This window comes from Bos mutus, chromosome 22 (assembly GCF_027580195.1).
Source record: "Bos mutus isolate GX-2022 chromosome 22, NWIPB_WYAK_1.1, whole genome shotgun sequence".
NCBI classification, from domain to species: Eukaryota; Metazoa; Chordata; class Mammalia; order Artiodactyla; family Bovidae; genus Bos; species Bos mutus.
In genome coordinates, this window is record NC_091638.1 from 49774205 (window position 1) to 49789636 (window position 15432).

Below are 15432 nucleotides of genomic sequence, written 5' to 3' on the forward strand. Positions count from 1 at the left end.
GTATAATATCATATATGAAATGAGTCGCCAGTCCAGGTTCGATGCACGATACTGGATGCTTGGGGCTGGTGCACTGGGACGACCCAGAGGGATGGTATGGGGCGGTAGGAGGGAGGAGGGTTCAGGATGGGGAACACGTGTATACCTGTGGCGGATTCATGTTGATATATGGCAAAATCAATACAATATTGTAAAGTTAAAAAATAAAATAAAAAATTTAACACTATTAGGTTAGAAAAGCAATCAGTAAGAAAGGAAAAACAAATTAAGAGAAAATATTCTGGGTCTTGTGTGTAAATACATATATTGAAGATTAATTCATCTATCTGAAAGCTACAATTATTTAAACACATAGACAAAAAAATAGCAGTCACCTGTCCCTGTGCCAGGCGTTTTCACATCTATAGTCCCAAAACACAGCTGAATACCACTTTGTTAAATACGCATCATTATTTAGGCTGTGAAATGCCCTTCCCAATGTAAGTAAGGCTATACTATCAAAAAGAGCCAACAGTACCACTACAATTGCTGCTGACAGAGAGGCTACAGAACAGTGTTAGCAGTGTTAACCCAAAAGAATGAAGCCTCTATATAATTCAGGCCATGTGACAGTCAACAATCAGCAGGCCTTTACAAAGATTCCGGGTGCAAACCAATCAAGCTAGATCAAAAACACCAAATGAAGTCCAACAAAAAGTACCCTTCAATATGAAGTTTTAAACTTTTTATTCAAAGGTATAACATATTCTTCACTGTCTGATAAAAGGGAAACAAGGCAAATGTGTTCATTTTCACTCCCATCCTAGGGCTAACAGTTGCTCATCCCTGAATTAGAGACAGGTAGATAATAGGCACAATGTCTATTTCATTCCATATCATGATTAAAAATAATTTTAAAAAGTTATCACTCATTATGAATGGCAGATCCACAGAGATTCACTTTAAAGAAGGAACCAACTGTAAAGTCAAGGACCAAAACAAAGATCTACAATCTTCTAAAAATACTAACTTTTTCTTTGGTATATCAATAAAAATATTCACAGCCCATCCAACTCTTTATCCTCTTTCCAATTATATAACTAATAGGCATGGAAGAAAGTACCAACCACTTACATAAAAGAAAGAAATTTATAGATAATTCAGCTCCAATATTGGTGGACATAATTATTCAAAAGGTCAACATTCAAAATCCTCTATTATTTCACTGCAAACTGTTAAAGAATAACCTTGTGTATTATTTGCATACAAAATAATTTAATGCTATTTTAAATCTTTATATGCAGTAAGTATAAAAGATAATAATTGGCAAAAAATAAATGGACATTAAAAATTGAGAAATTTTACTCCCAAATGAGTTATTGCTCGTTTAAGCTTATGGTTCTCCATAAACTTATAGAGAACCATAAACAAGTTTCAATAATACTGCCATTGAATAAGACATTTTAAAAACTCTTTTATAATTCAAATACATATAAAATACATTTACTAACTTCTGGTTCTAGCGCTGACAAAACATTTCGCATTAGACAAATATAAACCTGAAAAAAATACAGGAAACAACTGTGTAAGAACAATGGAGAGCAACTATCTGAGACAAGATATGAGACACTATAATCCTCGAGAAAAGAGAATCACATCAGCTGAGTTTCTCCATGAGGACATTTCAGCAAAAATCAAAGTCCCATTGAGTTAAGGAAAAAAAGGTTGACACTGAGAGCTACTCGATACAATATCCACTCGTGGGACTGCCCAATTCATACAGCGGTAATTCAGGGAAAATTTCTAAGAAGCCCAGCTTTCTGCAGCAGCTGAGAGGCTAAGGAGCTAGGCAGAGTCACATTACCTTTAAGTTCAGTTCAGTTCAGTCGCTCAGTCGTGTCCGACTCTTTGTGACCCCATGAATTGCAGCACGCCAGGCCTCCCTGTCCATCACCAACTCCCAGAGTTCACTGAGACTGACGTCCATCGAGTCAGTGATGCCATCCAGCCATCTCATCCTCTGTCGTCCCCTTCTCCTCTTGCCCCCAATCCCTCCCAGCATCAGAGTCTTTTCCAATGAGTCAACTCTTTGTATGAGGTGGCCAAAGTACTGGAGTTTCAGCTTTAGCATCATTCCTTCCAAAGAAATCCCAGGGCTGATCTCCTTCAGAATGGACTGGTTGGATCTCCTTGCAGTCCAAGGGACTCTCAAGAGTCTTCTCCAACACCACAGTTCAAAAGCATCAATTCTTCGGCGCTCAGCCTTCTTCACAGTCCAACTCTCACATCCATACATGACCACTGGAAAAACCATAGCCTTGACTAGACAGACTCTGTTGGCAAAGTAATGTCTCTGCTTTTCAATATGCTATCTAGGTTGGTCATAACTTTTCTTCCAAGGAGTAAGCGTCTTTTAATTTCATGGCTGCAGTCACCATCTGCAGTGATTTTGGAGCCCCCAAAATAAAGTCTGACACTGTTTCCACTGTCTCCCCATCTATTTCCCATGAAGTGATGGGACCAGATGCCATGATCTTAGTTTTCTGAATGTTGAGTTTTAAGGCAACTTTTCCACTCTCCACTTTCACCTTCATCAAGAGGCTTTTTAGGTCCTCTTCACTTTCTGCCATAAGGGTGGTGTCATCTGCATATCTGAGGTTATTGATATTTCTCCCGGCAATCTTGATTCCAGCTTGTGCTTCTTCCAGTCCAGCATTTCTCATGATGTACTCTGCATATAAGTTAAATAAGCATGGTGACAATATACAGCCTTGACGTACTCCTTTTCCTATTTGGAACCAGTCTGTTGTTCCATGTCCAGTTCTAACTGTTGCTTCCTGACCCGCTTACAGGTTTCTCAAGAGGCAGGTCAGGTGGTCTTGTATTCCCATCTCTTTCAGAATTTTCCACAGTTTATTGTGATCCACACAGTCAAAGGCTTTGGCATAGTCAATAAAGCAGAAGTATATGTTTTTCTGGAACTCTCTTGCTTTTTCCATGATCCAGCGGATGTTGGCAATTTGATCTCTGGTTCCTCTGCCTTTTCTAAAACCAGCTTGAACATCAGGAAGTTCACGGTTCACGGATTGCTGAAGCCTGGCTTGGCGAATTTTGAGCATTACTTTACTAGCATGTGAGATGAGTGCAATTGTGTGGTAGTTTGAGCATTCTTTGGCATTGCCTTTCTTTGGGATTGGAATGAAAACTGACCTTTTCCAGTCCTGTGGCCACTGCTGAGTTTTCCAAATTTGCTGGCATATTGAGTGCAGCACTTTCACAGCATCATCTTTCAGGATTTGGAACAGCTCAACTGGAATTCCATCACCTCCACTAGCTTTGTTCGTAGTGATGCTTCCTAAGGCCCACTTGACTTCACATTCCAGGATGTCTGGCTCTAGGTGAGTGATCACACCATTGTGATTATCTGGGTCGTGAAGATCTTTTTTGTACAGTTCTTCTGTGTATTCTTGCCACCTCTTCTTAGTATCTTCTGCTTCTGTTAGGTCCATATCATTTCTGTCCTTTATCAAGCCCATCTTTGCATGAAATGTTCCTTTGGTATCTCTAATTTTCTTGAAGAGATCTCTAGTCTTTCCCATTCTGTTGTTTTCCTCTATTTCTTTGCATTGATCACTGAGGAAGTCTTTCTTATCTCTTCTTGCTAGTGTTTGGAACTCTGCATTCAGATGCTTATATCTTTCCTTTTCTCCTTTGCTTTTCGCTTCTCTTCTTTATACAGCTATTTGTAAGGCCTCCCCAGACAGCCATTTTGCTTTTTGGCATTTCTTTTCCATGGGGATGGCCTTGATCCCTGTCTCCCATACAGTGTCACCAACCTCAGTCCATAGTTCATCAGGCACTCTATCAGATCTAGTCCCTTAAATCTATTTCTCACTTCCACTGTATAATCATAAGGGATTTGATTTAGGTCATACCTAAATGGTCTAGTGATGTTCCCTACTTTCTTCAATTTAAGTCTGAATTTGGCAATAAGGAGTTCATGATCTGAGCCACAGTCAGCTCCTGGTCTTGTTTTTGTTGACTGTATAGAGGTTCTCCATCTTTGGCTGCAAAGAATATAATCAATCTGATTTCGGTGTTGACCATCTGGTGATGTCCATGTGTAGAGTCTTCTCTTGTGTTGTTGGAAGAGGGTGTTTGCTATGACCAGTGCATCATCTTGGCAAAACTCTATTAGTCTTTGCCCTGCTTCATTCCGTATTCCAAGGCCAAATTTGCCTGTTACTCCAGGTGTTTCTTGACTTCCTACTTTTGCATTCCAGTCCCCTGTAATGAAAAGGACATCTTTTTTGGATGTTAGTTCTAAAAGGACTAGTTCTGACAGAATGTGGTCCACTGGAGAAGAGAATGGCAAACCACTTCAGTATTCTTGCCTTGAGAACCCCATGAACAGTATGAAAAGGCAAAATGATAGGACACTGAAAGATGAACTCCCCAGGTCGGTAGGTGCCCAATATGCTACTGGAGATCAGTGGAGAAATAACTCCAGAAAGAATGAAGGGATGGAGCCAAAGCAAAAACAATACCCAGTTGTAGATGTGACTGGTGATAGAAGCAAGGTCCGATGCTGTAAAGACCAATATTGCACAGGAACCTGGAATGTCAGGTCCATGAATCAAGACAAATTGGAAGTGGTCAAACAGGAGATGGCAAGAGTGAACATCGACATTCTAGGAATCAGCGAACTAAAATGGACTGGAATGGGTGAATTTAACTCAGATGACCATTATATCTACTACTGCGGGCAGGAATCCCTCAGAAGATATGGAGTAGCCATCATGGTCAACAAAAGAGTTCGAAATGCAGTACTTGGATGCAATCTCAAAAACGACAGAATGATCTCTGTTCGTTTCCAAGGCAAACATTACCTTTAGGAGACCTATAATAATAATATAGTGACTTTTCAACAGAAATGATGGAAATCAAAAATTAATGAAGCAAATCCTTAAAATGCTAAAATAAAATATTCATCAAGCTAGAATGCTACACCTAGGGAAAATATACCCTTTAAAATGATGACAAGGATTCTTTAATATCCACAAATCAATCAATGTAATACACCACATTAACAAATTGAAAAATAAAAACCATATGATTATCTCAATAGATGCAGAGAAAGCCTTTGACAAAATTCAACATCCATTTATGATAAGAACTCTCCAGAAAGCAGGAATAGAAGGAACATACCTCAACATAATAAAAGCTATATATGACAAACCAACAGCAAACATTATCCTCAATGGTAAAAAATTGAAAGCATTTCCTCTAAAGTCAGGAACAAGACAAGGGTGCCCACTTTCACCATTACTATTCAACATAGTTTTGGAAGTTTTGGCCACAGCAATCAGAGCAGAAAAAAGAAATAAAAGGAATCCAAATTGAAAAAGAAGAAGTAAAACTCTCACTATTTGCAGATGACATGATCCTCTACATAGAAAAACCTAAAGACTCCACCAGAAAATTACTAGAACTAATCAATGACTATAGTAAAGTTGCAGGATATAAAATCAACACACAGAAATCCCTTGCATTCCTATACACTAAGAATGAGAAAACTGAAAGAGAAATTAAGGAAACAATTCCATTCACCACTGCAACGGAAAGAATAAAATACTTAGGAATATATCTACCTAAAGAAACTAAAGACCTATATATAGAAAACTATAAAACACTGGTGAAAGAAATCAAAGAGGACACTAATAGATGGAGAAATATACCATGTTCATGGATTGGAAGAATCAATATAGTGAAAATGAGTATACTACCCAAAGCAATTTATAGATTCAATGCAATCCCTATCAAGCTACCAACGGTATTCTTCACAGAGCTAGAACAAATAATTTCACAATTTGTATGGAAATACAAAAAACCTCGGATAGCCAACGCGATCTTGAGAAAGAAGAATGGAACTGGAGGAATCAACCTACCTGACTTCAGGCTCTACTACAAAGCCACAGTTATCAAGACAGTATGGTACTGGCACAAAGACAGAAATATTGATCAATGGAACATAATAGAAAGCCCAGAGATAAATCCACGCATATATGGACACCTTATCTTTTACAAAGGAGGCAAGAATATACAATGGATTAAAGACAATCTCTTTAACAAGTGGTGCTGGGAAAACTGGTCAACCACTTGTAAAAGAATGAAACTAGAACACTTTCTAACATCATACACAAAAATAAACTCAAAATGGATTAAAGATCTAAACGTAAGACCAGAAACTATAAAACTCCTAGAGGAGAACATAGGCAAAACACTCTCCGACATACATCACAGCAGGATCCTCTATGACCCACCTCCCAGAATATTGGAAACAAAAGCAAAAATAAACAAATGGGACCTAATTAAACTTAAAAGCTTCTGCACAACAAAGGAAACTATTAGCAAGGTGAAAAGGCAGCCTTCAGAATGGGAGAAAATAATAGCAAATGAAGCAACTGACAAACAACTAATCTCAAAAATATACAAACAACTCCTACAGCTCAACTCCAGAAAAATAAATGACCCAATCAAAAAATGGGCCAAAGAACTAAATAGACATTTCTCCAAAGAAGACATACAGATGGCTAACAAACACATGAAAAAATGTTCAACATCACTCATTATCAGAGAAATGCAAATCAAGACCACTATGAGGTACCATTTCACACCAGTCAGAATGGCTGCGATCCAAAAGTCTACAAGCAATAAATGCTGGAGAGGGTGTGGAGAAAAGGGAACTCTCTTACACTGTTGGTGGGACTGCAAACTAGTACAGCCACTATGGAGAACAGTGTGGAGATTCCTTAAAAAACTGGAAATAGAACTGCCTTATGATCCAGCAATCCCACTGCTGGGCATACACACTGAGGAAACCAGAAGGGAAAGAGACACGTGTACCCCAGTGTTCATCGCAGCACTGTTTATAATAGCCAGGACATGGAAGCAACCTAGATGCCCATCAGCAGATGAATGGATAAGAAAGCTGTGGTACATATACACAATGGAGTATTACTCAGCCATTAAAAAGAATACATTTGAATCAGTTCTAATGAGATGGATGAAACTGGAACCTATTATACAGAGTGAAGTAAGCCAGAAAGAAACACAACAATACAGTATACTAACGCATATATATGGAATTTAGAAAGATGGTAACAATAACCCTGTGTACAAGACAGCAAAAGAGACACTGATGTAGAGATCAGTCTTATGGACTCTGTGGGATAGGGAGAGGGTGGGAAGATTTGGGAGAATGGCATTGAAACATGTATAATATCACGTATGAAACGAGTCGCCAGTCCAGGTTCGATGCACGATACTGGATGCTTGGGGCTGGTGCACTGGGACCACCCAGAGGGAGGGTATGGGGAGGGAGAAGGGAGGAGGGTTCAGGATGGGGAACACAGGTATACCTGTGGCGGATTCATTTCGATATTTGGCAAAACTAATACAATATTGTAAAGTTTAAAAATAAAATAAAATTTTAAAAAATAATAATAAAAAAAAAAAAATGATGACAAATTTAAAAGCAGATTCACATAAACAGAAGTTGAATGAATGTGCAGCAAACCTGAACTAAAAAAACCATTACTAAAAGGAGTACTTACAGTAAAAAGAAAGTGATCCCAGACGGAATCATGAAAAGAAGAAAGAAACAGCACTGGAAACGGTAAAAATGTGGGCAAACAAATGAATACAGACAGAAAATACATGACAACAGTGGTACAAATGTAATAAGAGGAGTAAGTGCAATTGAATCATTGTAAAGTTCATGCATTGTTGGAAGTGGTATAAGTAAAACTTTAAGGGAGACCCTAGTAAGTCAAGAATGCATGTTTTAAACTCTAGGGTAGTCACCAAGTGGGACTTCCCAGATGGCTCAGCGGTAAAGAATCCACCTGCCAATACAGGAGACGCAGGTTCCGTCCCTGAGTCAGGAAGATCCCCTGGAGAAGGAAATGGCCACCCATCCCAGTATTCTTGCCTGGGAAATCCCATGGACAGAGGAGCATGGGGGGCTACAGCCCATGGGGTTGCAAAAGAGCTGGATACGACTTAGCGACTAAACAATAACAACTTATACAAAGGGTCCCAAAAGGCTAAGATACAGATCTCTGAGGAACAGTGGGCTGCTGCAAAACATGCTAACCACTGCCACAGTGACAAATGCTAGAGGCCATTCACGAGAACCAAGACCACTGCCTGACATAAGGAATACTGCAGGGACCAACTGTCTTCAGAGCAGTTTGCCAGTGGTATAAAATAAAAACAGGAAGAATCAACCCTTTTCTTCAACCTCCAGCCTAGTAGTCTCCCTACAATGCCCCTTTATTGGCAGAGTCTAACACAGACTAGCTGTCAAAGAAGAAACATGGTTTCCAGAGCTTCCAGCTTCAGTATCCCAAGAGGGGCTAGAAGGAACTTAGAGGCAATAATAAGTCAGTAACTAACAGAATCAGCATCTTTATTTAGGTCTCTCATCATGCCAAGTTCAGATAAGTGATAAAAGTCTTCTAATTTTCTGTGTGGAAGGTAAATGTCTGGCTGCCATGATTTCAAAGGCCAAGTGGAAGGTGAAGGTTAGAAGTCTCCATATTCAGTATTCAGTAGGTATGCTTGACTTAATCCTCCAGTTTTCAATACATAACCTATCTCCTACAAAAATGTGCATGAAGTGTCCCAATACACAGATGCTCTATTTATCCTTCATTTTCTAATAAACCTCAAAATCTCTACCAGATGAACAAGGAGCAGTCATCAGATGAATTGAAGGGAGAAGACTTATATAATTTCATCCTCATTTCCAAAGATGCCTGGTGCTATAAGTTCCTATGCCTTTTAAGGATCTGCTGTGTAAATAAGGGTAGTTCCAAGATATTCCTACTACATGCTTGAGATTCAGATATGCTGGGTCTGTTAAGTCAAAGTTTCCACTCTTCAAAGCCTTGCCAACTTTCTTTGTCCATGTGAGCATATTACATTTTAAAATCCCTGTATTTTGATTTTTGTAGTGTTTCATAACTGATTTTGAATTTATTTTTGTATATGGTGTGAAAAAGTAGTCCAGTTCTCCACACACCATTTATTAAATAGATTGTCTTTTTCCCCACTATGTATTCTTGCCTCTTTTGTCACAGATTAATTGACCATATAAGTATATGTTTATTTCTGGGCTCTCTATCATGTTCCACTGATCCATGTGTCTGTTTTTGTGCCAGCACCATACTATTTGGATAATTATATCTTCATAGTACAGTTTCAAGGGCTTCCCTGGTGGCTCAGACAGTAAAGCGTCTGTCTGCAATGCAGGAGACCAGGGTTCAATCCCTGGGTCGGGAAGATCCCCTGGAGAAGGAAATGGCAGTCCACTCCAGTATTCTTGCCTGGAAAATCCCATGGATGGCGGAGCCTGGTAGGCTACTGTCCATGGGGTCGCAAAGAGTCGGACACGACTGAGCCACTTCACTTCACTTCACTTCAGTACAGTTTCAGCCTGGAAGCATGATACCTCCAGATTTGTTCTTTCTCAACATTGCTCTGATTATAAAGGGTCTTTTGGATTCTATGCAAATTTTAGGGTCATCTGTTCTAGTTCTGTGAAAGTGCCTTTGATATTTTGATAGGGACTGCACTGAATCCATAGACTATCTTGGGCAGTATGGTCATTTTAATGATACTGATTTGTCCAATCCATGGAGATGGTACATCTTTCCATTTGTTTGTCTCGTTTACCACTTCTTTCATCAATGTTTTACAGTTTTCAGAGTACAGGTCTTTCACTTCCTTGGTGAAATTTATTTCTAGGTATTTATTCTTTTAATCCAATTATAAATGGGACTGTTTCTTAATTTCCCTTTCTGATACTTCATTGTGCAAACAGATAAATGCAACAGACCTCTGTACATTAAGCTTGTATCCTGCAACTTTCCTGAATTCATTTACTGAATTCAATTTTTGAATAACAATTCACTTATTGAATAACAGTTTTTTGTGAAGCCTTTGGGGTTTTCTATATAAATTGACAGTATCATGTCACCTACAAACAGTGATAGTTTTATTACTTCCTTTTTAATTTGGATTTCTTTTATGTGTGTGTGTGGCCTTTTGGTTGTTTTTTGTTTTTTTTTTTTTTGCCTAACTGTTGTGACAAGAACTTCTAACATTATGTTCAATGAAAGTGGTGAGTATCTTTGTCTTATTCCGTTTTTTATAATTTTAAAATTTACTTAGTTTTGGCTGCACTGGGTCTTCGTTGCTGTACATGGGCTTTCTTTAGTTGCAGCAAGTGGGAGCTACTTTTCATTGTGATGCACGGGCTTCTCATTGAGGTAGCCTCTCTTGTTGCAAAGCACAGGCTAAAGGCACAAGGGCTTCAGTAGTTGCAGCATGCAGGCTCAGCAGCTGCAGCACGTGTGCTCTAGAGTACATACTCAGTAGCTGCAGTGCATGGGCTTAGTTGCTCTGTGACGTGTGGAGTCTTCACATACCAGGGACTGAACCCATGTCTCCTACATTGGCAGGCAGATTCTCATCCACTGTGCCACTAAGGAAGTCCCTTGTCTTATTCCTGATCTTAGAGCAAAAGCCTTCAGATTTTCTCCACTGAGTATAATGTTAGCTGTGGGTTTTAATATATGTTTGGCCTTTATCATGTTGAGGTAGGTTCCCTCTATGCCTACTTTGCTGACAGTGAAAAGTGAAAGTGACAGTCTCTCAGTTGTGTCTGACTCTTAGTAACCCCACAGACTATACAGTCCATGGTATTCTCCGGGCTATAATACTGGAGTGGGTAGCCTTTCCCTTCTCCAGGGGATCTTCCCAATCCAGGGATCGAACCCACATCTCGCACATTGCAGGCAGCTTCTTTACCAGCTGAACCACAAGGGAAGCCCAAGAATATTGGAGTGGGTAGTCTATCCCTTCTCCAGCAGATCTTCCTGACCCAGGGCAGGCAAATTCTTTACCAACTGAGCTATCAGGGACAGTTCTCGTCATAAATAGGTGCTGAACTTATCTAATGCATTTTCTGCATCCCTTGAGATGATGTGATTTTTATTTTTAAATTTGATAATGTGATATATCTAATTAACTGATTTGTAGATATTGTACCATCCTTGCATCCCTAGGATAAATCCCACTTGATCATGGTGTATGATCCTTTCAACATATTTATTTTGGCTTGATATTTGGTCTGATAATATTCTGTTGCAGATTTTGCATTTACATTCATCAATGATATTAGCCTGTAAATTTGTGTGTGTATGTTATTAGGTTGTTATCTGGTTTTGTTATCAGGATGATGGAGGCCTCGTACCATGAATTTGAAAGTGTTCCTTCCTCACTAACTTTCTGAACAGTTTGAAAAGGAAAAGTATTAACTATTCTTTAAATGTTTGGTCATGTATGGATGTGAGAGTTGGACTGTGAAGAAAGCTGAGTGCTGAAGAATTGATGCTTTTGAACTGTGGTGTTGGAGAAGACTCTTGAGAGTCCCTTGGACTGCAAGGAGATGCAACCAGTCCATCCTAAAGGAAATCAGTCCTGAATATTCATTGGAAGGACTGATGATAAAGCTGAAACTCCAATACTTTGGCCACCTCATGCGAAGAGTTGACTCACTGGAAAAGACTCTGATGCTTCGAGGGATTGGGGGCAGGAGGAGAAGGGGACGACAGAGGATGAAATGGCTGGAAGGCATCACTAATCAATGGACATGAGTTTAAGTGAACTCCGGGAGTTGGTGATGGACAGGGAGGCCTGGCATGCTGCGATTCATGGGGTCGCAAAGACTGAGCGACTGAACTGAACTGAACTGACTGAAATGTTTGGTAGAATTCACCTATGAAGCCATCTGATCCTGGACTTCTGTTTGTTAGAAGTTTTTTTTATTATTGATTTAATTTTATTACTGGTAATCAGTCTGTTCATATATTCTATTTCTTTCTGATTCAGTCTTGCGAGTTTGCACATTTCCAGGAATTTATCCATTTCTTCTATGCAATCCATTTTATTAGCATATAATTCTTCATAGTAATCACTTATAATACTCGTATTTCTGTGGTGTCAGTTTTAACTTCTCCCTTTTCATCCCTGATTTTATTTATTTGGGCCCTCTCTCCTTTTTTCTTGATGAATCTAGCTAAAAGTTTATCAATTTCATGTATATTTTCAAGACTTCCCTGGTGGCTCAGTGGTAAATAATCTGCCTGCCAATGCAGAAGATGCAGGTTCGATCCCTAAGTCAGGAAGATCCCCTAGAGAAGGAAATGGCAACCTGCTTCAGTACTCTTGCCTGGGAAACCCCATGAACAGAGGAGCCTGAGAGTAAATAACTTCACAAAAAAGTCAGACACGAATTAGAGACTAAACAATAATATCATATATTATCAAAGGACCAACTCTTAATTTCATTGATCTTTTATGTTTTTAGGTCTCTATTTCAGTTATTTCCACTCTAATCTTTTATTTCCTTTTTTCTCCTAACTTTGGGTTTTACTTGTTCTTCTTCTAGTTTCTTCAATGTGCACTTCGGTTATTTGAGGTTTTTCTTATATCATGAAGTGGGCCTGTATCACTGTGAACTTCCCTCTTACAACGGTTTTATCTTCATCCCTCTTTGACTTTTCAATGATCCATTGATTGTTTAGTCTCCATATGTTTGTGGGCTTTTTTTTTTCCAGTTTTCTTCTTGTAGTTAATTTCTAATTTCATACCAGTGAAATCCAAAAAGATGTCTGACATATGCTGGAAAGGGTGTGAAGAAAAGGGAATCCTCCTACACTGTTAATAGGAATGTAAACTGGTACAGCCACTATGGAAAACAGTATGGAGCTTTCTCAAAAAACTAAAAATAGAGTTGCCATATGATCCAGCAATCCCGCTCTTGGGCATGTATCTGCAGAAAACCATGATTTGTAAAGCTATATGCACCCCCTGTGTTTACAGCAGCGCTATTTACAAAACCAAGATAAGGAAACTACCTAAATGCCCATTGACAGACGAATGGATAAAGAAGATGTGGTACATACATACAATGGACTGTTACTCAGCCATAAAAAAGAATGAAATAATGCCATTTGCTGCTACATGGATGGACCTAAAGTTTATCAAGTTTATCACACTAAGTGAAGTCAGAAAGAGAAAGACAAATACCATATGAATGTAAGTCCTTTATCAAATATTTCTTTCACTTTGTGACTTGCCTTTTACCTCTCCTTAATGGTATCTTTTTTCTTTAAATTTTATTTATTTGTTTTTGGCTGTGCTGGGTCTTCACTGCTGCACAGGATTTCTCTAGTTGCAACAAATGGAGGATACTCTCCAGTTGTGGTGCTCGGGCTTCTCACTGCGGTGGCTTCTCTTGTTGCAGAGCACAGGCTCCAGGGAGCATAGGCTTCAGCAACAGTGGCACATGAGCTCAGCAGCTGTGGTTCCCAGGCTCTAGAGCACAGGCTCAATAACTGTGGCAGACAGGCTTATTAGTTGCTCTGCGGCATGTGGGATATTCCCGGACCAGGGCTCGAACCCATGTTCCCTGCCCTGGCAAGTATTCTTTACCACTGAGCCACCAGGGAAGCCCTCCTTAATGATATCTTTTGAACAACAGATCTTCATTTTAATGAAGTACAACTTATCAATAAAGGATCTCTGTCTACCCCTAGGCTAGAAGGGGTATTTTCCTATGGTTCCTTCAAAGTGCATAACTGCTCTAAATTGCACATTTATATTGACCATCCGTCTGGAATTCAGTTTGTAGTATATGCTGTGAAGTCAGGTTCACGATTCACCGGTTTCAATACTGATCCAATACCATTTATTGACTAGGCCATCATTCTTCAGTCCAACCAGCCCAGCGTCACCTATTGCAATGGACATCATTTCCCCACTGCACTGCAATACCACCTTCTTCACATCACTGGAAGATAAACACGATGGTCTATTTATGGACCCTCTATTCTGGTTCATTATTATCTTTGCCTCCAAACCACAATGTCTTATTTTATAATAGTCTCATTTTTAGCTCTCAGTGGGAAAGCTTTCAGTATTTCACAACTGAATATGATGTGTGCTGCAGGCTTTTAGATATCCTTTATTAGATTAAGAATATTCCCTTATACTCTTATTTTGCTAAGTTTTTTTTATCATGAAGTCGTTTTGATTTAAACTACTATTTTAAGAAAATTATTAAAATGAGTCCTGCACTAGAGCTCCCTTTCCAGAAAAGTACACTACCAAACTTACACAGTTCCAGGGTCATAGTAAGTTGCACTTACTTCCATACCCACCTGAATGGTAAATTATATCAGAGTTCCACTTCCATCTGTACTATCTCCATGCTCAGCTAGCAACATTTCCACTCCAATATTTCCAAAATTTCCAAATAATTTGAGGTGGTTTCTAGTCATGCTGAACTGCTATCAACTTTGGAATATCGATTTTGACATCAATTTTGTTTTTGTCAATGCTCTGATTTTGTGTGATATCTCCATAACTGTATTTTTCCCATATATTTTGTTGACTACAGTGCATAATCTTCTAGAATGTGATATTTTTCAATAATGCATAAATATTATAGCAAAAATACACAAAAATGTCACAGAAGAACACAGCCAAGTCAAACTTCATTTGAGCTCATACACTGCCTTGTTTTAATTATGACTGATCATGTCCAGCCAATCAGATAGAAACATACAAATGAACTGATTATAATTAAATTCTATTCAAATGCAGATAATCAGGAGTAAAATATTATCTATTTGATTATAGGAAATTAAAAATAATTACTTGACATAGTATATAAAAAACATGTTCTGACAGCCAACAATAGTTATTTCATTGTTGCTATTAAATTAGAGCCAAAATTACTCATCAGTTGTGCTGAAGAGAGATCAGAAATTATTTTATAGCAGTGTATCATAATATGAGTAATCATGGCTTCAAAAAGATTGCTTATAACCAGTACTACAAAATAAACATATATAATACTGCCAAAAATGATCACTATTTGTGTCTTATAATTTATAGGTCCATACTTACCCTCACACTTTTCAAGAATCTGGACTGTTTCTCCTATTTCTAAGACCAACCCTTGGGGAACAGATCCTCGAAAGCTGCATATCACTAGAAAACCAAAGATAAACATGTCAATTAGGATTTTTAAATACTGACATAGGGTCTGTGTCACTGAAATTAGGCACTAAATTTTCTTAAATATATGCTCTCTCTTTTAATTCATTTTTCAAATATGTAAGCCCCTGTAAGTCCTTGCAGGCATCTACATAACTAACTATAAGACAGCTTTCCTAAGGTCAAAAGTGTGCAATCTCTGAGCCATATCTTACAGTAAAATTAAAATAAATCAAATTAGCACTTAAGAAATTAACATCATCACATCATCCACTCCTTAACAAATTCTTTATCGAGATCCTTGCTATTACTTCAATC

At 38.6% G+C, this 15432-nt stretch overlaps 1 protein-coding gene across 8 annotated transcripts in view; it reads right to left on the reverse strand.

The window, feature by feature from the left end:
- The window catches only part of DOCK3 (dedicator of cytokinesis 3), a 304753-nt gene that overhangs the window by 265934 nt on the left and 23387 nt on the right, over positions 1–15432 (reverse strand). For all 8 annotated transcript variants that reach the window (XM_070359225.1, XM_070359222.1, XM_070359224.1 and 5 more), the window contains one exon: positions 15025–15108. In XM_070359225.1, the coding sequence (XP_070215326.1) occupies positions 15025–15108 (84 nt within the window). The remainder of the gene's footprint in view (positions 1–15024; positions 15109–15432) is intronic.